At 50.2% G+C, this 22,977-nt stretch overlaps 9 protein-coding genes across 9 annotated transcripts; 4 read left to right on the top strand and 5 right to left on the bottom strand.

Annotated features, from left to right (window-relative positions):
* Positions 1 to 20: 20 nt before the first annotated feature.
* On the bottom strand, positions 21 to 344 carry P175DRAFT_0135767 (uncharacterized protein). The gene has a single exon (XM_040892405.1). The coding sequence runs from the start codon at positions 247 to 249 to the stop codon at positions 64 to 66; it is 186 nt and encodes a 61-aa protein (XP_040753896.1). The 5' UTR covers positions 250 to 344; the 3' UTR covers positions 21 to 63.
* A 663-nt stretch (positions 345 to 1,007) lies between these two features.
* Positions 1,008 to 1,717, top strand: P175DRAFT_0499035 (uncharacterized protein). The gene has a single exon (XM_040896644.1). It carries the CDS (start codon positions 1,159 to 1,161, stop codon positions 1,369 to 1,371), a length of 213 nt encoding a protein of 70 aa, XP_040753895.1. The 5' UTR covers positions 1,008 to 1,158; the 3' UTR covers positions 1,372 to 1,717.
* On the bottom strand, positions 1,207 to 4,811 carry P175DRAFT_0135750 (DEAD/DEAH box helicase). The gene is made up of 3 exons (XM_040892404.1): positions 4,377 to 4,811; positions 1,913 to 4,318; positions 1,207 to 1,845 (listed from the first exon to the last, which is right to left on the bottom strand). The coding sequence occupies exons 1-3, from the start codon at positions 4,558 to 4,560 to the stop codon at positions 1,571 to 1,573; spliced, it is 2,865 nt and encodes a 954-aa protein (XP_040753894.1). The 5' UTR covers positions 4,561 to 4,811; the 3' UTR covers positions 1,207 to 1,570.
* P175DRAFT_0135723 (uncharacterized protein) lies at positions 4,698 to 5,732 on the bottom strand. Its single transcript, XM_040892403.1, has 3 exons — positions 5,488 to 5,732; positions 5,255 to 5,354; positions 4,698 to 5,188 (listed from the first exon to the last, which is right to left on the bottom strand). Exons 1-3 carry the CDS (start codon positions 5,493 to 5,495, stop codon positions 4,835 to 4,837), a joined length of 462 nt encoding a protein of 153 aa, XP_040753893.1. The 5' UTR covers positions 5,496 to 5,732; the 3' UTR covers positions 4,698 to 4,834.
* Positions 5,733 to 5,773: 41 nt separating this feature from the next.
* Positions 5,774 to 7,256, top strand: P175DRAFT_0473594 (HMG-box domain-containing protein). The gene is made up of 3 exons (XM_040895174.1): positions 5,774 to 6,488; positions 6,550 to 6,852; positions 6,911 to 7,256. Exons 1-3 carry the CDS (start codon positions 5,970 to 5,972, stop codon positions 7,007 to 7,009), a joined length of 921 nt encoding a protein of 306 aa, XP_040753892.1. The 5' UTR covers positions 5,774 to 5,969; the 3' UTR covers positions 7,010 to 7,256.
* A 2,827-nt stretch (positions 7,257 to 10,083) lies between these two features.
* On the top strand, positions 10,084 to 16,205 carry P175DRAFT_0490961 (uncharacterized protein; the record flags this gene model as incomplete). The annotated part of the gene is made up of 5 exons (XM_040895815.1): positions 10,084 to 10,278; positions 10,340 to 11,134; positions 11,184 to 14,631; positions 14,689 to 14,810; positions 14,868 to 16,205. 5 exons carry the CDS (start codon positions 10,084 to 10,086, stop codon positions 16,203 to 16,205), a joined length of 5,898 nt encoding a protein of 1,965 aa, XP_040753891.1.
* A 1,187-nt stretch (positions 16,206 to 17,392) lies between these two features.
* Positions 17,393 to 18,740, bottom strand: P175DRAFT_0507340 (putative eukaryotic translation initiation factor 3 subunit EifCh; the record flags this gene model as incomplete). The annotated part of the gene is made up of 4 exons (XM_040898262.1): positions 17,393 to 17,972; positions 18,057 to 18,526; positions 18,632 to 18,671; positions 18,733 to 18,740. The coding sequence occupies 4 exons, from the start codon at positions 18,738 to 18,740 to the stop codon at positions 17,393 to 17,395; spliced, it is 1,098 nt and encodes a 365-aa protein (XP_040753890.1).
* A 203-nt stretch (positions 18,741 to 18,943) lies between these two features.
* Positions 18,944 to 20,449, top strand: P175DRAFT_0453048 (arylformamidase). The gene is made up of 2 exons (XM_040894536.1): positions 18,944 to 19,303; positions 19,429 to 20,449. The coding sequence occupies exons 1-2, from the start codon at positions 19,200 to 19,202 to the stop codon at positions 20,282 to 20,284; spliced, it is 960 nt and encodes a 319-aa protein (XP_040753889.1). The 5' UTR covers positions 18,944 to 19,199; the 3' UTR covers positions 20,285 to 20,449.
* A 246-nt stretch (positions 20,450 to 20,695) lies between these two features.
* P175DRAFT_0529560 (casein kinase II subunit beta family protein) lies at positions 20,696 to 21,704 on the bottom strand (the record flags this gene model as incomplete). The annotated part of the gene is made up of 2 exons (XM_040899699.1): positions 20,696 to 21,187; positions 21,246 to 21,704. 2 exons carry the CDS (start codon positions 21,702 to 21,704, stop codon positions 20,696 to 20,698), a joined length of 951 nt encoding a protein of 316 aa, XP_040753888.1.
* Positions 21,705 to 22,977: the final 1,273 nt, after the last annotated feature.

Raw genomic sequence — 22,977 nt, 5'->3', positions numbered from 1 at the left:
ATATTAATGTAAGTATGGAAGTTAGAATTAAAATAGGCATTAAAGTAGATATTAAAGGAGGTATTAGCAGGCATCGAAGCAGGCATTCAAGCAGGCATTCAAGTAGTTATTGAAGCAGGCATTCAAGTAGGCATTCAAGTAGGTATTGAAGCAGGCATTCAAGTAGGCATTCAAGTAGGTATTAGCATGGTAATAGCTCATAAAAGTAGATAATATAGGAATCTCTATAACTAACAGGTTAACCAACATCCCCAGGTTCTATAGTATGGAAAAGATGGCCCTGCGGGCCATAGTTCTTCCGAACCGCCAGCGCGCGTAGAACTCAGCACGGTGTACGGGTCATACCACGGGTGTTTGAGGGCGACTTTCATATATTATTTAATAGAAAAATGCCGCCAAGTAAAGCAACCCCAGCCACGTGCCCTCACCGCCAAACCCTCTCTCTCTCTCTATCTCTTATCATCACACTTGTCGCATCTACATAGCTCTACTCCGTATACTTCATACAACGATATATTGAGGACTCTCGAAATTCCCCGATCCCACTACAAGCACTCGATTCAATAGTCAATCCTCGAGACACGTCAAGTCAAGTCAACTCAACTCAACTCCATCATCTCCAACCCCCCACATGGATAACAGTAACTGATCCCTTCCACCCTTCCACCACAAACATACACCCTTCTAACCAACTACGCCTGTCGTCCTCCTTCTCCACCCCCCCCCCCTTCATCCCCTAAATCAAGACAAACGCAGAGAAAAGAAAAAGCGGGAAAAAAAAAAAAGAATGGGAAATATCTGCTCCAAATCTAAAAACCAACCTGAAGCTTTCTCCACCCCTGGGCGCGTTCTAGGTTCCAACGCCGCCGCCGCCGCCGCCGGAACACCTGCCCCGCGCGCTGCTGTCCCCGCAAGTGCAAAGGCAAAGTCAAAATCCAACTGGGAATCCCCGGGGAGGACCTTGGGAGGCGCAGACACAGAGACGCAGACACAGACACAGACACAGACACAGACACCGGCACGGACACAGGCGCAGGCACAGACACAGGCACAGGCACATGGGTCTGGTCAGGCTGATGCACGGGCCAATGCGGCGTTGGCGGCTCAGGTATGTACATGCCCACCCACCACTACGTGCTCTCTCTATAACTATCCGGGATGTACGTTGGGGTTATATGCGTGCAAATCAATGCTAACTGGTCTGGAACCGGGGAGAAACGAGCAGAGGAGGCTACGGGTAAAGGGAAACTAGGGACCAAGCTGGCGGCGCAAAAGGCCAAAACTCACGCGCAGACGCTGAGCGAGGCGAGTGGGGAGCAGAGAGCTGCGAGGGATGCGGACGATGCGTCGGAAGCGAGGAGGTGGGATTAAAGGAAAAGGAGTTGTAAATACGTATACCACCATCGTACATATGCTGATTTTGATTTATTTTGATATCTGGGAGGGTTTGTTTATTGGTATCCAGCATCTACTCGGTTTACGATTGTGGGGGGGGGGAGGCCCAAAAAGATCTACATGTCAATGGAAAGGTGCATTGAATATCATACAGGTACACCACCATCGCACTAATCTATACCACGTTATACCGGCCTGATGCAGGAGCCCTGGCTTCGCTATCAGCTGCAGCGATTGTGCCCTCCTTCAGTAACCGCATCAACTCTCGCATAGCATTGGTCACAGCCAGTTCAGTTTCCCCTTCAACCAGAATATACAACTTGGGATTTTCTCCCGGACCGGGCTCTTTGCCAGTTGCGTAGAAACTACCTTTGGTGGTGATGGATGTTCCGGTAGCCTCGAGAATCTTGGCAACGTTCGTACGATTCGTAACCGCCCAACGAGCTTTTTCTGTTCAGTGGAAGAAACATATTAGCGCAACTGTTCAACACGCAGAAAATTGGAAAAGTAAACTTACGGGGAAAGTCGTTGATCTCCAATGTAGCGTGGAAGGCACCAGCATCGGGCCCGCGATTATCGATAGGCACTCCGGATCTCATCACTCCCGCACGGCTGAGACGAGCGTGAATATCGGCAACTGCCGAGCCCACCTTGTCCAGAGGATTCTTGGTGGCGCCAGATGTATCCTTCTCTGTTTTATGCACGGTGATCTTGCCATCCAGGTCGATGCCCTTGGGAACACCGGGCATCGATGGTGCGGCGGCAGACTGGACAGAAGAAATGGCTTTATTGAACCGATCTTCAGCCTGCTCCTTCTTCTCCTCCCGCTCCTCTTCCTCCTCACCTTCCTCTCCGGTCTTGTACGTACGTCGTTCGCGCATCCTTGCTGCATCACGTTCCTGATCCAGTCGCTCCAAACCTTTGCCGCCAAACCCAGATGTGTTAGCCTTCTCTTTTCCAGCCTTCACCTTTTCCAAGAAGAAATCCACCATCTTTTGAACAGCTTCCGGCACCTTCTGGCCACTCTGTTTTAGAGCCTTGGCGATATCAACCGAATAACGCTCCTGATCTTCCGTCAAGAAAGTCACCGCTGTTCCAGTATTTCCAGCACGCCCGGTACGTCCGGCACGGTGCACATAATCTTCCAGATGGTTTGGCGCATCATAGTTCACAACGAGCTTCAGCTGCTTGACATCAAGACCTCGTGCAGCGACAGATGTTGCAATGAGAACTGGGAAGATGCCCGCTTTGAAGTCCTCAATGGTAGAGTCGCGGTCGATTTGATCCTTCCCACCGTGGATCGACATGCAGGGGTAACCCTTGCGCATCAGTTCTCGAAGGAGAGCGTCAGCGGCTTCCTGGCGATCAACAAAGATCAACGCCCGTGCATCTTCGTTCTCGTCGCTTGAATACAAGTTACCCAGCAGTTCCAGAAGCCGGACAAACTTCTTGTCATCGTTACGAACTTCGACAATCTGGGTAATCTCCGGAGCAACAACACTCTTCCCGCCAACAACTATTTCAATGGGCTTGGTTAAGGTCTTGCGGGCTAGAGCTTCCATATTTCGAGGAAAAGTTGCCGAGAAGAGCACCGTTTGGCGATCGGGTCGCACATTGGCCAAAATTTTCATAACTTGAGGCTCAAAGCCCATGTCAAACATACGATCTGCCTCATCCAGGACGACATACGTAACTCTGCGCAAGTTAGTCACTCTGCCGGCGTTCGCAGTCAGAAGATCAATCATCCGTCCCGGGGTGCAAACGATTATCTCTGCGCCGCGTTTCAAATCGGCAATCTGATCCTTGATTGGGGCACCACCATAAGCGCACACAGCTCGAAGATTCAATGCCTTTAAGAAAGGTTTGCAGTCTTTATGAATCTGTGTTGCTAGTTCACGAGTGGGCGTCATGATTAGCCCTACGGGACCTTCCATGTTTTCCAAGGGCCGTTGATCTTTGATATGGCGGAACATAGGAATCAAAAATGCCATTGTCTTTCCGGATCCTGTCTTCGCCACACCAATCACATCACGACCGGCCATAATAGCCGGAATCGCCTGTGCCTGAATAGACGTCAGACTCTCAAAACCAAGCTTTTCGATAACATCCAGGGTTTGAATTCCTAGTCCGCATTGTGACCATTTCTGCACCGGCTTTGGGACATCCAGCCCTCGGACTTTAATTCCATCGAGTTCCAACCGTAAGCTAGCGGCTTCTTCCTCGGACATCTGCGCAAGATCTGTAGATTCGGTATAGAACTGTTTGCGGAATGGTTCATACTCCACTTTCCCGTGGTCAACAGATGGAATATCTTTCTTCTTCTTCGCCTTATTAGCGATAGCAAGGAAATCCTCCGCATCGCCCTCACCGACAGCAGTGACATCGACATCGTGCTCGTCGCCGAAAATAGCCTCGGGCTGTTGTTCCTTGGTGCGCAAGATTTTTGAACCAAATGTTTTTTTCTTTGGAGGACCCGAATCTGCAAGTTCAGACATAAAAGCGTCGAGAGGGTCAATCTCTTCTTCCTCTTCCTTTGAATCGATTTCCATTTCATCAGATGTGTCTTCTTTCGTTTGTGCGTGGCCATTGGTCTGGCCGTTGATATCTGGCTGTGAGGCTAGAGATTCACTTTGTAAACGCCGTTCCGCAGCCGCACGGGCAGCAGCCAGGTTCTCCTCCTCAGTTCCGCCATCTTGCATGTCAACATCGCCGTCATCGTCATCCTCGACAGTCATTTCCACTGCTTTATTAGCATCTTCTACATCGTCTAACGGGGGAGTGGGCAGCTTTTCTAATTTCCTGCGGGTGGACTCTTCCTCGCCAAACCCAAGTGTTCTCGTAGCAGACGGTTTCTCGGCATCCGCCAGTTGTTTGGAACCCAGGCCGAATCTCCCGACGACGTTACCCTTTGCTTTCAAGGCAGCTAGAAGAAAGATGTCAGTGCTGAGCCTGTTATTGATAAAAAAGACAGAGGATAATACCTGAGGCTGTAGTTGTGCTCGGAAATCTCTTGTCCGTAGGTACCTGAGCAGTCGTACCTGACAGTCCAGGCGATGGCTTGATCGAGGCCGGAACGGCAACATCATTACCCAGAACCGACGGTGTGGCGTGGGTTTGAGCAGCATTCTTGGCAATAACTTTTGGGTCGAACTTTCCAGTATACATAGGAGGAGGAACATCGGCGCCTGGTGTTGCAGGAGACTGGGGAGACCTAACAGCCGGGGATAAACCAGACTTCCTATCAATCTCTTCCAAAATGCTCCTCGCGCCACCAGATGCAGCAGCCTCCCGTTGCTTTCGTTCTTTCTCGGCGGCCTGCTTCTGTTTCCATGCTTCTAATTTCGCCAGTCTCTCGGCTCGCTTTTCGTCTTCTGTAGGAACAGCGGCGGCCGGAGTCGAAGGTTTTGAGGTCTAAATATAAAAAGTTTAGTATCTGGCTTTACGAAATCGATGGGTGTGAGTGGGACATGAAATAGAAGCGTACCTCACGAGACTTAGAGTCCGCCCCTTTTGTCCGATCTCGACTATCATCCCGTCTAGACTTGTGCTTCAAGTCAGCAGAATCGTCTGTCCGTCTGCGCGCCCTGTCGCGGGAGTCATCTCGCCTGGTTCGATAATCCCTTTCGCGACTCCTTCGGCGGTGATCCCGGTCATGGTCTCTATCTCTAGAGCGTCGCCGCTCGCGAGAACGATCTCGTCGTCGATAGTTATCTTCATCACGGTAATCGTCGCGTCTATCTATGGAGCGGTCGCGTCTTCGGTATGAATCTCGGTCGCGGTCACGATATCGCCGCTGAAATGAGAAACGCTATGATTAGCCAAGCTGGTAGAGGTGTGAAGGAGGCATATAGGTACGAACCTCGGGACTGCGAGACCTGCGATAGCTCCGCCCGTCATCTCGTTTGCTTCTTTCATAGCGATCATCGTCTCTGCGATTTCGTCTGGACGAAGAATATGTGCTGCCTACAGGTGATGGTGAGCGAGTATCCCCGTGGCGAGCCATTGTTGCAGACCAGCAATGAGTGAGTTTTACTGAGACTCAAAGAGAACCCGAGGACACGACGAGGATAGTAAAAGCAACTGTGATATTACCCTTCCATTTGACGCTAGATCCCGTCGAATCTTTTTTTCTTTTCTGCAATCGCCAACTTTTAATCAACAGCGTGATGGCGACAAACCAAGGGGTCTTTTTTCTCTCTCCTTAGGCGTAGAAACTGGTTGTAGTTTCCCAATCGCAGGGTCTTTCCATCGGGTTTCCAAACTCAAGCCTCGACGACGCCCTTGGCCACGCCGCTTCACGTGACACTCGGACACCTCCGATTACGTCGATAGTCACGTGACATATCTTTCCCCTTTCGGCATACTACAAACGAACGTCAAACGCGACCCCAGCCTCCCGGTTTCAGTTCAAGCTCCTGCGCCGCCCAAAGCCCCTGCAGCGGATGCCCTGATCGCACTAGGAGTGTCTTAAACCGTTTGGTCACGAAGTCTTGTGTTTTGCTCTTTTTTTAATCCCCCGTGTGCTCTCTCCATCCTGTTGATATCGCCCGCTCTATTGTTGTTTGGAGCTTGCCATGCCTCTCAATCTAGTTCGGCGTGGGGGGTTCTTCCGACACCTCCATGTCAAAGATGCCTTCACTCGCCCCGTTCGTGTGATCGCCTCACAGAGCCACATCAGGCGTGTTTCTTTCGTTGTACACCGTCCCTTTTCCCGTGCGTCGATTATACCCAATGCCCCCCGTTCGAGCTTGATCGTCAGCAACCTTATCCGAACCTATGCGACTGCTGGCCGCCCCAAAGTTAGCACTGGGGCTAAGACCACCAAGACTAAGCAGAAGGCCGCTCCGAAAAAGAAGGTTAAGAAGGAATTGACCGAAGCCCAAAAGGAAAAGAAGAAGGCCAAAGACTTCAACAAACTTGTCCGCGAACTCAAGAAGACAGCTCTGCAGCCACCTAAGAAGCTTCCAAGCACACCATGGACCCTGGCCGTCACAAGCAAGATTCCGGAAGCCCAGCAGACCACTAAAACTCCCGGGGAGGCATTTAAGAAAGCTACTGAGCTTGCACAGACAATCAGCGCTGAAGAGCGGGAGGTATGTCTTGTGTTTACCCTTTCTAAGTTCTTGAACCCGAGAGACTAACGAAAGACTCTAGCGATTTGTTGAGCAAGCGAATGCTAACAAGGCTGCGAACAAAACTGCCTATGACGAATGGATCCAAGAACACACCCCTCTCCAGATCAAGGAGGCCAACATTGCTCGGCGCAGATTGGCCAGGATCAAGGACACCTCCCTCTCTCTCCTCCGCGATGATAGGTTGGTCAAGCGTCCCAACTCTCCGTATATTTACTTCTTCAAAGAGCGGCACGAAGCTGGAGATCTGAAGTATATGGCGGCCGCGGACCTCTCGGCACGGGTGGCAGAGGAGTGGAGGGGTTTGACGGATACTGAGAAACAGGTGAGTTCTGACTATAAGGGCATATATAGTTTTCCACCAGCTGACGATTTGGACACAGAAATACAATGACTTATTTAAAGCCGATCGGGAGCGCTATGACCGAGAGTATCGCGATGTCTACGGCCTGGACCCCCCGGCAGAAAGGAAGAGCTCGTAAAGCGGTGCATTGTTGACCAACGCATCCTCGTCCGTGTCTTCAGTCTGAAAGAGATCTGGCGCAAGCCGATGGTGGTTTTGTGAAGGAGTATCGCTGGAGTAAGGGATTCTTGTATGAATTTAGGTACCGGTCCGATTTTCCTTTGTTTCCCTTCGCTACTCAACCTGTGTTCGTCGGTAGTTTAGGTAGTCTTTTTTTACTGGGTTATCCTTGTACTGTATAATGCTATCAATGTATTGGTTTCAAGTACTCTTGGGTTGATTGAGTCCCCGTAGAATGGTAGCAGTCTCCATATTTCATTCTGTGGGTCAAAAAAAAAACCTGGCAACCATGGAATCAGAACCTACTTTAAAAAATAACGTTATGGTAAAATAAATTCGAACGAGAATTGAACCCTAGGGTAATTTGCGATCTTGGACTCTTCAAATCATCTAATGTACTAGCTAGTAGCTGGTCAGACAGGTATATGTGGATAGAGTTGCACTTACTAGACCTACTGTTAACTATAGTTAGTTATAGTTATGAGGTAGACCCAACCTCGTTTACCGTTTGATCGCCCCAAGTTAGCCAATTAGGTAGACAGCTAGATCAGAATAAGTAAGAATACAACATGTCATATTAAACATCAATCGGCCTCAAAAAAAAAAAAGAAAAGAAAATGCCTCAACATGGCAGCTGATTGATATGCCTGCTGCAGGCATGAATAAATCCCCTCCATGCGGTGCAAGTGTAACGTATGTATGGCTCTGATGTTTCATCAATGCAATCCAAGAACCAGAATACCTGATTCTAGCTGATCTATCAAGCTGTGCTCCGTACATCAGAGATGCAAGATTAATATGATGGGTGCATTGTTCTTTCAGGTAATTCAAGCGGAGGGAAAGGTATGTATGTAGGTGACTTATGGATAATGACAACTCATGCCTTTTGCTAGCATAACCTCGGGGACTCGGCGAATCCAATGGAATCGAATCAGTACCTTGGAAACCTTGAAGGTGTCAGACAATTCCCGTCCAATCCACGCGGACAACGGCTCCATATTGGGCATGAAGGACCGCCGGCTGCGTGCTTACCCTGTATTGTTACTCCGTAGTGTAGGTAGGTATGCAAACATTGGCCCGGAAGGAATCTAGAATTGAGGCTTTGTTCAGAATAGTACCGTGTGGGTTCCGATACAATCTCTATTAGTAAGTCGCATGTCTTTGTGAGCAGTGTATGTGTGCAGCTTGCTGGATTATAGGAAATGGCTTGCGTCGAAATGGTGGATAGTGAGTGGGGGGTGGTGGTAACGGACCCCATTCCCTGCAGACAGCAGGCAGACAGCCGTCCGTCCGTCCATCGGGAGGAGAATCCACAGGCTGAATAAACATGTCGGGTCTGGCGACAAAGAAAACAATACTCCGCAGTACGTACGGAGGATAAATAATCTAAATAATGACCATGATAATGTTAGCAGTGGAGCGGGTTTTGGGTCTGTTTCCCTCTTTGGGGCCCGGAGAATAATAATAGGAAGGCAGTAGGTAGAGAGGAAAATGCGAGGAGCCAATGGGTGACAGGTTCATTGCGCGCCAACGCATCTCATAGGGTCCTGTGGACGATTCGCCTTCGATGCGGTGAAGAAGAGCCGGAGAATCATCAAGACAGTAGGCGTTGATTTTGGTTGCATGTACGGAGTCATGTAGTGTAGGAGTATGTAACTCTCAATGCAAGGAGATCCATCCGGGTTTGAGGGGGAATTGAAGTGCGAATTGTACGATTTCAACTAGTTACTAAGAGGAATGCATTAGGTACTATTAGAAAGTATCCATATAGCTTCAAGTTCTTGAGAGTCCACGCTGGATAGAATTCAGACAATTACTTAGTTCCCTGCATGATTTTCCTGTGGACTGGCCATCTTGCACCAGCCATCCATTTCCTCCCGTCTTTCTTTCCCCCCCACTTGTTTCCCCCTCTTGTAGAACTCGAGTTGACTTGGAAAAAAGTACCTTCCAGAGATCGAGTTCAAGGAGGGGTGCAATCTTTATCGATAGGAATCTTTTCCTCCACCGCCCAATCCTCAGTCTGGCTAAGAGTGCCTGTGATACAGCCCGTCCCCAGTCTGGCGTGTTAGTGGTTTGTCCCTGCGTGATTCTCTTTGACTCGTCCCCTCCTCATCGCCATCTTATTGTCCATCCTTGACTCACATCTTGCTCCTATCACCGCTGTCACTTTGGATGCGCCTATCCCTATCCCGCTTAGCCGTCTTTCTTTTCTAACTACTCCTCTCATCTTGTTGGCTCGCGCCGCCCCAGCCACCGTTTTATACTCGGGCAATCAGATCAGGTCACCTTGACATTCCTCCATCATGCCGATCTAGTAGCACTGCACTGATCCTATGGTAAGCATGGAGAAAAAGAACAAAGAGAAGGAGGGGGGTTTACAGAAAAAATTTTTTTTGTTTTCCTTCCGCTTTCTCAGGTCCTTCGATTGTCGCGCATATCCACTAATATCCTGGGATGTTCCAAACTCCCTGTAGTTTACATTCCTAGCTGTGTCTATCGCATATCAGACCGTCCAATTACTGTCGGCTTGTCGCACGATCTTCGGCAACATCATTCGTTCCTCCTTCATTCCCATCCACCGCCCTTGAGGTCATGAACTTCATGACCATTTTTCTTATCCCTACTTCTCCCTGCTGAAATCTTTGCGATAACCGTCATTTCGCTCCGAGTCTTTCGTCCGGGGCCCAGATGCTCCTTTCATTCACGCTCTCGCGACAAATTTTAGCTCCCAATTGATGAGTTTGAAGCCGTGGGTTTCACGTTGTTTCTGGATTACCAGCAACATTGAGTGCCTGAAATTTCCGAACACGAGAGTCGAAGAGGTTTCGTCCCCTTGTCTGTCCTGTCTTTGAATTTGCAGAATTCGAACATCCTAAACTTATCTCCCCGAATCTAGTTAGGCGGTTCGTTTCCAGAGCCATCCAGGTTAAGCCCGATCGAATTAAATACAAACCGCGCAGCCTCACCTACGGCTGATCAACCGATCTTATGCGCTTGGTATAATTGAGTCCGCTGGTCATCCTCCTGCTCGTCATGGATGCTGCGCGCACTTGGTACGGTGAATCTTTGCTGGAGGGCGACATTGCCTCCTGGGTCCAGAGCCGGGTCGTAGAGAAGGGATGGAGAGAAGAATGCAGTGAAGCAATGAAGACCAGTTTGCGGTTCCCTGGGTCCGGCGGAGCTCAACCAATTACTTTAAATGCGCGAGCCGGGAACATTACGGAAAATGTATGTTTATCTCTCCATGATACCAGATGCAATTTCATGCTGATTAAAATTCCTATTTAAGGATATCCAAGGCCGTTTGCGATCGTTCCAAAAGGCAATGTCAGGTTTCGAAATTGATCTCCGCATTTCAGAGCCACCATCCTACAATATCGTGCCTCCCCCATACGATGATGCTGTTAATGATCTGCCTCCCCAATACTCCGAGAATGCGCCATTGGCTCAAAAGCAAGATCTGACTCAGGGCATTCACCTAGAAGGCGACTCGAAACCTAGATCTGCACCCCAGGCGTTTGACTTTGAAAAACCCACCGGTATACGCGAGTGCAAAGGAAAGAAGAAAAAGTCAAATGCCGCGAAACCCCCCGCACCGCCGCCGCCCGCCAACGACCCACCGCCACCCCAGGACAACGGGGGGGATAAGCCTGATGAAGGCGCGGGAGATAGCGGGGGCGATGCGGGGGGCGGCGGAAGCAATGGTGATGACGGTAATGGCGGTGGGGATGGAGACGGTGGAGATGAGGACTCGAATGCATGGGGCATACCATTGTCCAAAAAGGCACAGAAGAAAAAGAAAAAGCAAGAAGAAGAAGAAGAAGAGAAAAAGAAGTTAGAGGAGGAAGAAAAGTTGAAGAGGGAAGAAGAAGAGCAACGAGCCAAGGAAGAAGAGGAGCGAGTCAAGGAAGAAGAGGAAAGGGCCAAGGAAGAAGAGGAGCGGAAAGCTAAGGAGGAGGAAGAAAGGAAGGCCGCAGAAGAAGCCACAGCAGCCAAAAACAGTCTCAGCTGGGCTGATGACGCTGAAGGAAATGGCGACGATACATGGGTTGGCCTTGGAAAGAAGAAGAAAAAGAAGGGCAAGGTATGTGCTGTCTCGCCTGTACCGCTATTCGCTGCTTACCCCTCGCTAGGCGGAGCTGGTTGACGCTGAACCTCCTGCCAGTTCGTTCCAGGAGGTCAGTTTGGGCGACGGTGTTCCACAGCTAGACCTGGGTCTTGACCCTCCGAAGAACAGCGGCTTTAGTTTCGGAGGCTGGGGCAAAGATTGGGCAACTGGCAACAAATGGGGCGTTGACTCTCTCGCAGGAGGTAACGGGAAAGGTAATGATGACAACAATCCGTGGTCGCCAGGCGGCAAAAATGATCCTCTCAAGACATCCGTCGGTTTCGATTTCGGAAATTTCGATAACCCAGCAACTAACGGTGATGCTACGGAAGCGAAAAACGACGAGGATGATGACTGGGGTATGGCTCCAGTGAGCAAGAAGGACAAGAAGAAGAAGAACAAAGAGGCTGAACTTCTCATCGAGCCCGAACCAGCTCCCATCAAAGAACCTGGGCCATCGGTAGACAACGCCTGGGGCATTGGATTATCCAAGAAAGAGAAGCGGAAAGCAAAGAAGGACGTTGGCAAGGCTGACGAACCCGCACCTGACCCCATTTCCGAGCAGGTAGACGTTGCTTGGGACGCTCCTCAAGAGGAGAAGGTTACGGAGGTAAATGATGACAACGACTGGGGCTGGGATGAACCAACCAAGAAGAAGGACAAGAAGAAGAAACAGGAAGATCTTGTATTTGAAGAACTCCCAGCGGAGCCGCCCAAGGCCCCTGAGCCAGCCCCGATTGAAAACGATTGGTTTAGTGGTGCAACAACCAAGAAGAAGGACAAAAAGGCAAAAAAGAAAGAGGAGGAGGAACGGAAAAAGAGAGAAGAGGAGGAGAAGAAGAGGCAGCAGGAGGAGGAAGCGAGAAAGAAGCAAGAGGAAGAAGAAGAGAGGAAAAGGCAAGAAGAGGAGGAGGAGGAAGAGGAGAGAAAACGACAAGAGGCAGAGGAGGAACGATTGAGAATAGAGGAGGAGGAACGATTGAGAATAGAGGAGGAGGAACGCAAGGCAAAGGAAGAAGAGGAGCGCAAGGCTAAAGAGGAAGCGGAGAAGAAAGATGACGGCTGGGGATGGGGGTTCACTGCTACAGATAAAAAGAAGAAAAAGAAGGGCAAGGCCGCGCTAATTCCAGAGCCAGCTCCAGAACCTCGTCAGCCTACACCTCCTCCAGAGCCCGAGCCGAAACAGGAACCTGAGCCTGAGCTAGAACCTGTTGTTGAACCAGAACCAGAACCCGAACCTGAATTGGAGCCCTGGACACCCGATTTTCCCGACGATCCTCTCTACGATAACTGGCTTCAGCTATCCTCGAAGGAGCGAAAGAGGCGAGAGAGATCACTCTTGAAGAAAGGGCTTCCGATCCCAGGTAAAGATATTGACTTATCCCCCCCCAAGCAGGACACAGCACTGGAACCTGAGCCAGAAGCTGCCCCCGAGCCGGTCCACGAGGATCCTCCAGTCCCAGATCCAGAGCCTGTTCCTAACGAGAACAACCAGCTGGTTGAGATAAGCCATGATGTCCCTGCAGATGACCCAATTGAGGGTAGCTGGGGAATCTGGGGTTCTTCGAAGGACAAGAAAAAGTCTAAGAAGAACCGCATCTCAGAGGAGCCGCCCCCGCCTGCGCCTACCCCCCCATCTTGGGGCCTTGAAAGAGAATACACCAGGGAGTTCGAGAATATCCCCGAAGACCCGATATGGGACGACCTTGACAGTATGCCCTCAAAGCCGAAAAAAGTACCGGTTGAAGAGACGATTGTGAAGGCTGCTAAAGGATTTTGGGCTAGTATAGGCGAGGCTACAATGGGTAAACCAAAGCCAACAAAGAAGAAGTCAGAGGAAAACCCCAGATCAATCGAGCCTGTAGAAGAGGCAGGCGAAGCTGACCTATTAATCGATGTTGGTGATGTGGCTAAGGAGGAGCCCGCGCCTATCGCGCCTATCGTACCTGAGGCACCCGAACCACCAGCCGCGCCAGCCGTGGTGACAACGAAGACGGCTGCTGCCTCCTCCAAGATCAAACCATCAACTAAGCTCTCAGTAGCGGAGCGCATCAGTGCCCTTGAAAAGGCAAAGAAAGAAAAGTTGAAAGAAAAGGCTGCGCTCGAAAAAGCGAAGCTAAAAGAAGTTCCTCCCCCGCCCCCAGAGCCTGTGGAGCCCCCGCAGGTGGATCCAGTGGATATCAACCCGGAGCCAACAAAAACCAAAGCATCTCGAGACTCTGTTCCAGGGAGTTTCCCTGACGCTTTTGATGATGAAATCGATGATTTTCCACCAGTAGAGGTTGTCCCTGAGCCCAAGCCCGTACCGGAACCGGAACCAGAACCACAACCAGAACCACCCAAGAAGGCCAAGGCTGAACCCATACTATCTAAGAAGGAGAAGAAGAAGGAGAAGAAGAAAGGGAAACTTATTGAACCCGAGCCTGAACCTGAACCACTACCGGAACCCGTGCGCGAACCGGAGCCGGAGCCAGAGCCAGTCATTCTCTCCAAGACTGAGAAGAAGAAGAAAAAGAAAGCAAAGGAGCCGGAACCTGAACCTGTGCTGGAGCCCGAGCCCGAGCCCGAGCAGGAAATTATACCAGAACCTGAGCCGGAACAAGGTATTCTAACAAAGACTCAGAAGAAAAAGAAATCAAAAAAAGTCGAGCCCGAACCTGTCCCCGAACCCGATCCAGAGCCAGTCATTCTCACAAAGACAGAGAAGAAGAAGAAAGCAAAAGAGGTTGAACCTGAGCCTTTGCCTGAACCGGAAATAATCCAGGAGTATGAGTCTGCAGCAAATGCAGAGAGGGCTATAGATTTAGAGGACGAACAACCTCCTGCTCCTAAGCCTGAGAAGATGGCTAAGAAGAGCAAGAAAAGCTCGAGCTCGAAGAAGGCCATACCACCACAGGATCCTATCACTGCTGATGACGTTATGGCTACTGGTGCGCTAGAAGTAAACCCTGATAGTCTACCGACGCCTCCCCCAGAGGAACGACCTGCGAAAAAGGAGCGCTCTCGTTCGGAGCGCACGCCAGTAGCTGCTCCTTGGGGCTTCTGGGGTGCCACGCCTCCTAGGAAGCCAACGACTCGGGAAGTCCGGTCGAGCAGGAATGAAGCCTCCCCTGCATTGGCAAGATCAAGATCGACTAAGCAGGCTAAGGTAAGAGAATCAGAAAACGAGGCTGAAAGGTCATCCACATCCGATAAGGGCAGGCAGCGAGAGTCTAGATCCAGCCGTGGGATGACCTTCTCAAACTTCATCTTTGGAGCGCCTCCTCAACCTTCTCGCATGAGCTCAAGTCGAAAGTCTGGAGCCCACCCTTCGAGACGATCATCGAGGCATCGACCAGTAGATATGAATGAAACTGGATTTCCATCTCCTCCTCCAGAAGACAGAGATCTTCCTGACAAGGCGGCTAAGATGATGGGTGTCAATGCCTCGGGATCTAAAAGGGACAGAACTCATGGAGAGCGGAGGAAATCACGTGAGTTTTACCGTGATAGAATCATCGTTGGTTGTCATCCTAACTCGGTTTCCACAGGTGCTCGCGATCCGTACATTGTTGACGATGATGACCTCGTGGTTGTCAACAGAGATGATATTGAAAACCCCTCCAAAGATGGCTCGAGATATTCAAAACATTCCGGACGGGGATCTAGAAGGGTAAGACATCAATCTGGGGTAACCGCGATAGTTATACTAACCTCATCCTCACGATAGTCGAGATCAAACGCAGGAGAACTTAATGGAGGTGAAGTCATGGTTGAGAGGGAGCCTCCCAATCAAGCTCCAGATGTGGCTTCCGGTCCCGATGACATGGCCTTTGTAGAAGCTCCATCAAGAGAACGACGTATGAAGCGATCAAATACTACTCCAAAGCGACCTGAGCCTAGTGGCTTCATGGGATTGATCGGATCTTTGCGGAGATCAACGAGGCCTGAACCTCCAGAACGCCGAAAATCGCGGCCACGCCGTGACGACGATGGCAGATATCCGACAGAAACGGACAGAGATGAATCGCGACATCTTAAACGAGACGAACGTAGACGACGATCTGTACGACCCGATACTGATGGTGACGGAATCCCCCCCGAAGCTGCCATGGCCGGGGCATTCCCAGACACCGAAGCAGAAGATGTGGAGGCTAAAAGAGCGGCACGTCGAGCACGTCGTGCTTCGCGACAGGCTGCCCAAGCCGCTGCTGATGAGCTGCGCGAGACTGAGCTCCGAGCCGCGGAAGAGAGGCGATCTCGACGGAGGGAGGAGCAGGCTCGTGAGCGCGAGCAGTATGAAAGGCAACTTCGAGAGGAAGAAGAGCGAGAGGCTAGGCGCCAGGAGGAGAAGAGAGCACGGAGGGCCGCCCGCGAAGAGCGCCGTGCAAGGGAAGAACAAGAAGCGAGAGAGGCAGAAGTTCGAGCGGAAGCTAAAGCCGCTGAGCGCCGTGAGCGAAAGAGACAGCAGGAGGCAGAGATGTATGAAAACGCACAACGACAGAGACGCCATCAGCCCCGAATTGACGACAGAACCGCCAGAGAATTCTACATGAACGGCTACGATGGCGACCGAGCACGTCGATCCGGAGAAGATGGCAACAGATCCAGACGGCGAAGGTCCAGAGCTCGGGACAACACAAGACCTACGCCAATGCCTCTCGGAGCACGCAAGGACAAGACCTCGTCTTGGATCGATAGACAGGTAGATGAACCGCCTGAGGCACCACAAATCGTTCCGACTGTCTTGGACATGCCCCCTGGTGCTGGCGAGCCACTCAACGGCCACTCAATGTCGTCGGATGAGGAGGCTCGACGCCAGCTCCGTCGACAAGCCCGACGCCGGAGCAAATACCCCGGGCTTGACGACAGAGAGATCGAGGAAATTCGTGAGAGGAGACGCGAAGCGCGAAGAGCGGAGCGTGGTGCCAAAACGAGCTCTGGTAGTGGTGACTACGAGCGAGAACGTGGACCAAGATACGACGGTCGGTATGCTCCTGAGCCACCACCACCGGCTTACGCCAACGCAAAGCGTCCCAGCTGGCTCAAGAAGCTCACCACCTTTTGAGCAGCATCAATTTCACACTTTCCTTTCACGCAGACCACTGATGACGATAATGATATGATGAAATGATAGTTTTATGGCGATTTTGTTGAATTACGAATACTATGTTTGGGCTTTCTTGGACAGATTGGTGATGTTTTTTTGTTTTTTTTTTTTGTTTTTTGGTTAAGCTGGGCTGGCGCCTTGCCCTGCCTTGCTGCTTCAAGCGAATGCTAATACCTGATCTGATGCAATGTAAAATTAACCTATGATAAACTCCAATCTACCATAATAGCAACCTGATATTTATCTGCACGGAGTCCCGGTGGGATACAATTAAATACATACATAATAAACAGTCTTGGAAAGCACACTATACAATTGAACTAGACAGTGGCCTGCCTCACTTACAACTTATCCACACCACTACGGAGTACTACCATCATTCATACTACTTACAACTGATACTCAAGTAGTGACAAGCATCGTCTGCATCCTCCTAACTTCAATCATGTCCTAAGTGTGCCCGTAGGGTGGAATGATATTGAATACCAACTAGGAGGAGGCTTTGCTAATGATGAATTGAAGAGTGTGTTCTGTTCTGTTCTTAGTGATGATGCACGCACTGCTCGTTAGTTATGCTAGGTGGGTAACTAGTAGTTAGTTAGAGGAGATATCCACGTTAGTAAGTGTGTTTTCTATAGTTAGTTAGGTATTCCATTCCATTGGCTTTCTCTCCTCCAAAGCTGAGTCGTGATATGGTTTATAGCTATGATATCTGGCATTTTAAGATGGGTTTAGGACAATTGAAGAACCATGAATTGGTCTTGCATTTCGATCTATCTGATCATCTTATCTAATCAGTGATTAGTTAATAGTTAATCGTCGATGAAGTAACTAAGTCATACAATTCACGTGCTGGACTTGGCCCTAAAGCGCGATTAGGGCTACGAACTGAGAGCGCAATGAGATGAGATCGAAGACTGCAGAAGCTGAGCGTCATGGAACAGATAAATAAGCCATTCAACATCTCTAGTCATATATCCCGTAACTCTATTCGTCACTGGAATCAACACACACACAGGAGACATATTAACAGTCAGATACAAGAATTTTGGCCTCCTTACGCCGTAAGGTCATGCATGCATGAAATTCCCAAATCCCCCAGAGGTTTTGATATACGAAACATCAACTTGCCTCAAGCCACCCCTTCATTTAGCCGTCTCTCCGGGCAGCAGGTTGCCCTTGACTGCGAACATCTTGCCCGTTGTGGATGACACAAAGCTGTCGATCTGGCGGTTGTACTGCTCCACCTGTCGGCTGTTGAGCATGCTGTCCAGACGGCTGGGCTCCTGAGGGAGCTTGAACAGCCGTTGCCACTCATCCTCGGGGAGGAGAGGCTGCTTGAGGGTTGCGCGGCTGGCGTTCTCAGCCTTGCGCTTAGCCTGCCAGGCCGTGATCTTGGCCTGCTCTCGGGCGAGCGAACGCTGGTAGTACTGGAAGTTGCTGGTCTCGGTGTGGTGAGTCTCAATGCTGTCAAGGAGGAGATCGCAGTTCTTCTCAAGGAAGGGGTCGATGCTGAGGGAGAGGTTATCGAAGTTGGGAGCCAGGATGGGCTGCTTGGTGAATGGGGCAGACTCCAGGGCGGCAAGAGAGGCAGGGAGGTCAGAAGAAGCCGACTGGGCGGGGTTCTGAAGTTGGTGGACGAAGGAGGTGATCAGGTGAGAGTTGTGGATTTCAACTGGGAGCTCAACCAAGATATCCTGGTATCTCAAGTTGGACTTTTGGAGCCTGCAACATTTGTCAGTAAGAGTTTTTTTTGTTTAAATGAACCCAACGTTATCAAGTCCAAAGTCAGGTTGTCCAGAAACATACTCTTCAGAGGTGAACTTGTTGTCCTTGAAAGCAGCCATGAACTTAGGAGACAGACGGAACGCCCTCAGGCTCAAGCTGCCCTGGGAGCTACGGTTAACATCGTGAACGAGCGCAACTGTCCTCTCGTTCATCTCTTTCTGGTAGAAGAACTGGTTCTCGATCACGTTCATGTTGACAAAATTGCCCATGTTCGCGCTTGTGTACCAACCGACGTTGTTCGCATCGACGTTGACTTCCCGGAGCATACGAATCATCTCCGCCTGGTAAACGGAGTTCGCCTTCGCACGGGGGGCAGCGGCAGCCGGGTTAGGCGCAGCATTGTCAAAGTGCGACTCCGCGGGCATCTCGACAACGGGGAAAGGGAAGGAGTTGGTGATTTCGAGGGTACCGCCCACATCCATACCAACGATCGAACCAGTCGCAGTCGTGGGGAATGCTTGAGAACAGTGCTTAATGATCTTCATAACGACCTATTTTTTTTTTTTTGCATTTTTATCAGTATCACCGTCACTCATTGTCGACCTTGAAAAATTATATCAGACGGGAGGGGAAGTTTCTGGAGGGAGTTTTCGTACCAAGGCCTCGACCTTGACGGCCGTGAGGGGGACTTCTTTCCTGGTCAGAACATTAGCGGAGAACTTAGAGAATAAAACCAGACAGATCATGAAAGACTTACTCCGCCATATTGGATGCTGCAACCCGGGGAATGCGAGAGACTGACAGCGACAATGATAGTTGACAACTCGGCGACGGTTTGTGTGGATGGAATCAAACATTTTCCCACCGCCAAGTCCGAAAGCGGCTAGCGCGCCAAGACACATACGAGATTTCCTCTTTTGGAAATCCTCCAAGATCGCTTTCAACTTCTATACAGAGTTGTTGATGATGGAATGAGATTCTTTATCTGTTCCCAGCTAGAATTACACTCGAGTGGGTGTATTTGTCTTTTCCTGCTCGTTATTGGTAGAAAAGTAGTGCGCTTGATTGCCCCTACATTTCTCCTCCGCTTGTCTAGATCATCGCCGAAAGAAACTACCCCTCTCAGAAATCCATCTTCATACAATAGCAGTCTCTCTCTACTCATAACTTCTTCCTCTCTCACTAATCCAACCTTTAAATCCAACCCATAGACCCTACCCGCAAATGCTCCTTGAAACCTTCGCTTACGGCGAGATCCATGCGCTCCAAACCGTAACAGTCGCAAAGAACCCTACTACCCCAATCCCCAATGGCAGCTACTGGGTGATGTACTTCCCTTCCCCCCCCCCCCCAAAAAAAACCCATACCATCCTCCTAACTACCCTACTCAATCAATCTTCCCTCACCATAACCAGCCAGCCCCAAACCAACAACTAACAAATAAACCCCACAGTCTCATCCACGGCGGTGCATGGCGCGACCCAACCCAAACCGCCCTCGGATACCTCCAGCCCGCCGCCGCTACAATCCTCTCCCCCTCCTCCCCCAGAAACCCCTCGAAAGCATTACCCATCGCCGGCCTCGCCTCAATCTCCTACCGCCTAAGCCGCCATCCAAACCACCCACAAACCGCATCAACCACTCCCCGCACCGATCTCCGCGCCGCCACCCACCCAGACCATATCCAGGATATCCACGCCGCCCTGCGATTCCTGGACGAGAAGTATGATATCGGAGAGAGGTACATTCTCGTCGGACACAGCTGCGGCGCAACGCTTGCGTTTCAATCCGTGATGGGCCGGTTTCATACGGAGGAGGAGGAGGAGGAGGAGGAGGAGGATGTGTTCGTGGACCACCACCACCACCACCCCTCTCCCACGGCTATTCTTGGAATGGCGGGGATCTATGATCTGAGACTGCTCCGGGATTCTCATCGAGATGTATACGCGTACCAGGAGTTTATTGAGGGGGCGTTCGGGCCGGACGAGAGCGTCTGGGACTTTGTCTCCCCGGCTGTTGTAAAGGGCGCGGAGGGTGTCGAGGGCGCATGGCATTGTGGGAGGTTAGTGGTGTTGACGCACTCGGCTGGAGATGGCCTGGTTGACCCCGAACAAAGAGATGCAATGAGAGATGCGCTAGGTACGTGGCGGAGTCGGAGTCGGAGTCCCTCTGGGTCTGTAAATGGGGAGAGACAGGTACAGTATCTTTCTGTAGAAGGGGAGCATGATGAAGCTTGGGAGAAGGGAGAGGAGCTTGCAAGGGCAATAGCTTTCACGTTTGAAAAGTTAGAGGAGATGGGTATACTTTGACGGCTCTGACCTGAATGAGGAGGGGTTTGAGCGGTGGCTATTCTGTGAAATTATGGATGCAGGATAGTTGCAGGATATATGTATGCATTTATGAGTTACGTTTCACGTCTAGAAGGCAGAGGATATGAAACTAGTACACATTAGAAGAATAGAAAACAGACCTGCCATTTTTCAGAACTTCAACTCCTCCACAATTCATTATCATAATCACACAGAAAATGCGAAACCATACGCCTGATGTTGCAAAAGCCAGCCACTAAAGAAAACGAAAGAAGAGAGAGGGTGAAAAAAAAAAAAGAGAAAAGAAAGAAAAAAACAGGTCTGACAATTAGCTGTTCAGTCTGTAGAACGTGGATCTCATAACATGGAGAAAACCGACATGAGCACGAGAATAAAGAGCCCATGTATAACTTAGTTACCAAGGTCCATACGACCGGAAGCAGCATCGCCTGAAGCCCTAACTTCCTTCGACTCAGTGCCTGGTTCATCTTCTTCATCTTCCAATTCCTCATCTTCGCTATCCTCGATGTATCGAACTTCTACCCCAACATCACGAAGACGGGTGCGAGTCTCTTCGCGATAACGATCCTGCCAGCGGGCAAGTGCGGCACTGGCATGGACACGGAAACCGTAGATGCGTGGCTCATAGCGACGGGTGCTTTTTTCGGGAAGAAGAGCAGGGTAGACCTGGAAAAGCATGCTGGGGAAGGAGGAACCGAAATACGCTCCGTCGATCGAAGCATGTCGTGAAGATTTGGGGTTGTAGATATCCTCGCACTTGGAGCAGTACAAGCGGACGGTACTCATGTTGGCGATATCGTGCTGGCCCATCGGGAGGAGGGTATTGGCATCACACATGACACGGGGGCATTTCCCGAAATCGCCTTTCTTATATTTCTCGACCTGCATACCGAAGCTGTCAGCAACTCTCCCTTTCCGACTCTGCACAACCACCACGTACCATTTTAGCTAGACCGCGCGTTGTGACGATGTACCGAGCATGAACCAAGCCATACAGGTGGCGTGCTGATTTCTCAATTTGTTCGCGAAGTTCATCATCCGCATCGAGATCGAAGACGTCTGTCACCAGATCCAAAGCATACTGATAATAGGGAACCTCGGTGTTCAAGCCGGTAAGATTGAAGCGATCGGTCAAGTATTCTTCATCAATCTCACAGAAATACTCATTCCCACGAGACGAGATGAACTGTGCACGAAAGTTAGGCTTCGCTTTCGGAAGTTGTGGGAGGGAAATGAAATAAGGATATCTGTTCCGGAGGGCACGCCCAGAAGGGCCAGGGTCGGACAGCGAATCCCAGGCAGACCGGGAATAAACGCCCGACTCTGACCAGATGGAGGATACAGAAGGGCCAAAATCAGAGAACGATTCAAAGGCAGAGGTTAAGTCGGGAGATTCCATTTCTCATCGCTTTGAAAGGCCAATGAATTGACTCCTGGATGGACTGCGAAGAGACGAGAGTTTGGTACACGCTGGGAGAGAAAGTTCCTCGAGACAAAAGCAGGCAAGTAACTTTCTCAACCGCGATCCCTAAGTAACCCCCATTCTGCCCACCGCAACGTTTCCAGCTTGGATCCTTGTACCGCGTAGCGGCTTCCTTCCATTCACGACGAGCGTCCCACAAAAGAAGATTCACGAGGGGAAGGTGAACAGATACCACTTACCCAATCTCTCCAGTAGCTGGTGTAATCGCTATCAGTCTCGCTATTAAAATCCTCCATCATTTTGGCTCGTTGAATAGGACAACAGGAATATATCTGGAGGTAAGATTATTTCTTCGCTTTGCCTGTAGCAGTTACTGAGAAGACCGGGCAAAATGACCCAAGCGTAGAAGGTAGCCCCCAGAACTGTACAGCAGGAATAATCTTCCTCAGAGCATCCACTGGTGGCAATCGAAACACAAATATGAAGGGGGGGATTGCACAGAAGATGGAGAAATCTAGAGACTCCAAGTTGGAAGCTGTTAGTTGTGTGTCTTCGCCATTCTTCTGGTGGCTGTTATCGGTGGATCACCTTGTTCAGGTTTAGCGCGGGGTTGGCGGTACGGCAAGCTAATACCGCCACTCCGCAACAATCAAAATTCTCACTAAGACCTTTGACCGCTACAACAACCGCCTGCTAGATTCATATATTTGATGTTGTACAAGATATATTACTATATTATATTATATAATTAACTATGACCTAGTGAGTTCTCTAGTCATACTCCGTACTTTCAACCTACCTCCGAATCGACCTTCTAGTCGACCTCCTAGTTGACCTCCTAATCAACCTCCGAATCGACCTTCTAGTTGACTTGACCTTCTAGTCGACCTCCTAATCAACCTCTGAATCGACCTCCTAGTCAACCTCCTAGTCAACCTTCTAGTTGACTTGACCTTCTAGTTGACTTAACCTTCTAGTTGACTTGACCTTCTAGTTGACCTTCTAGTTGACCTTCTAATCAACCTCCTAATTAACCTCCGAATTGACCTCCGAATCGACCTCCGAATCGACCTCCTAATCGACCTCCTAATCGACCTTCTAGTTGACTTGACCTCCTAGTCGACCTTCTAGTTGACTTGACCTTCTAGTTGACCTTCTAATCGACCTCCTAATTGACCTCCTAATCAACCTCTGAATCGACCTCCTAATTGACCTCCTAATCAACCTCTGAATCGACCTCCTAATCGAC

This window comes from Aspergillus ochraceoroseus (genome assembly GCF_002846915.1).
Source record: "Aspergillus ochraceoroseus IBT 24754 chromosome Unknown P175scaffold_2, whole genome shotgun sequence".
In the NCBI taxonomy this organism is placed as follows: domain Eukaryota; kingdom Fungi; phylum Ascomycota; class Eurotiomycetes; order Eurotiales; family Aspergillaceae; genus Aspergillus; species Aspergillus ochraceoroseus.
Note: the sequence above shows the minus strand (reverse complement) of the source record. Positions and strands in the feature narration are given on the sequence as shown.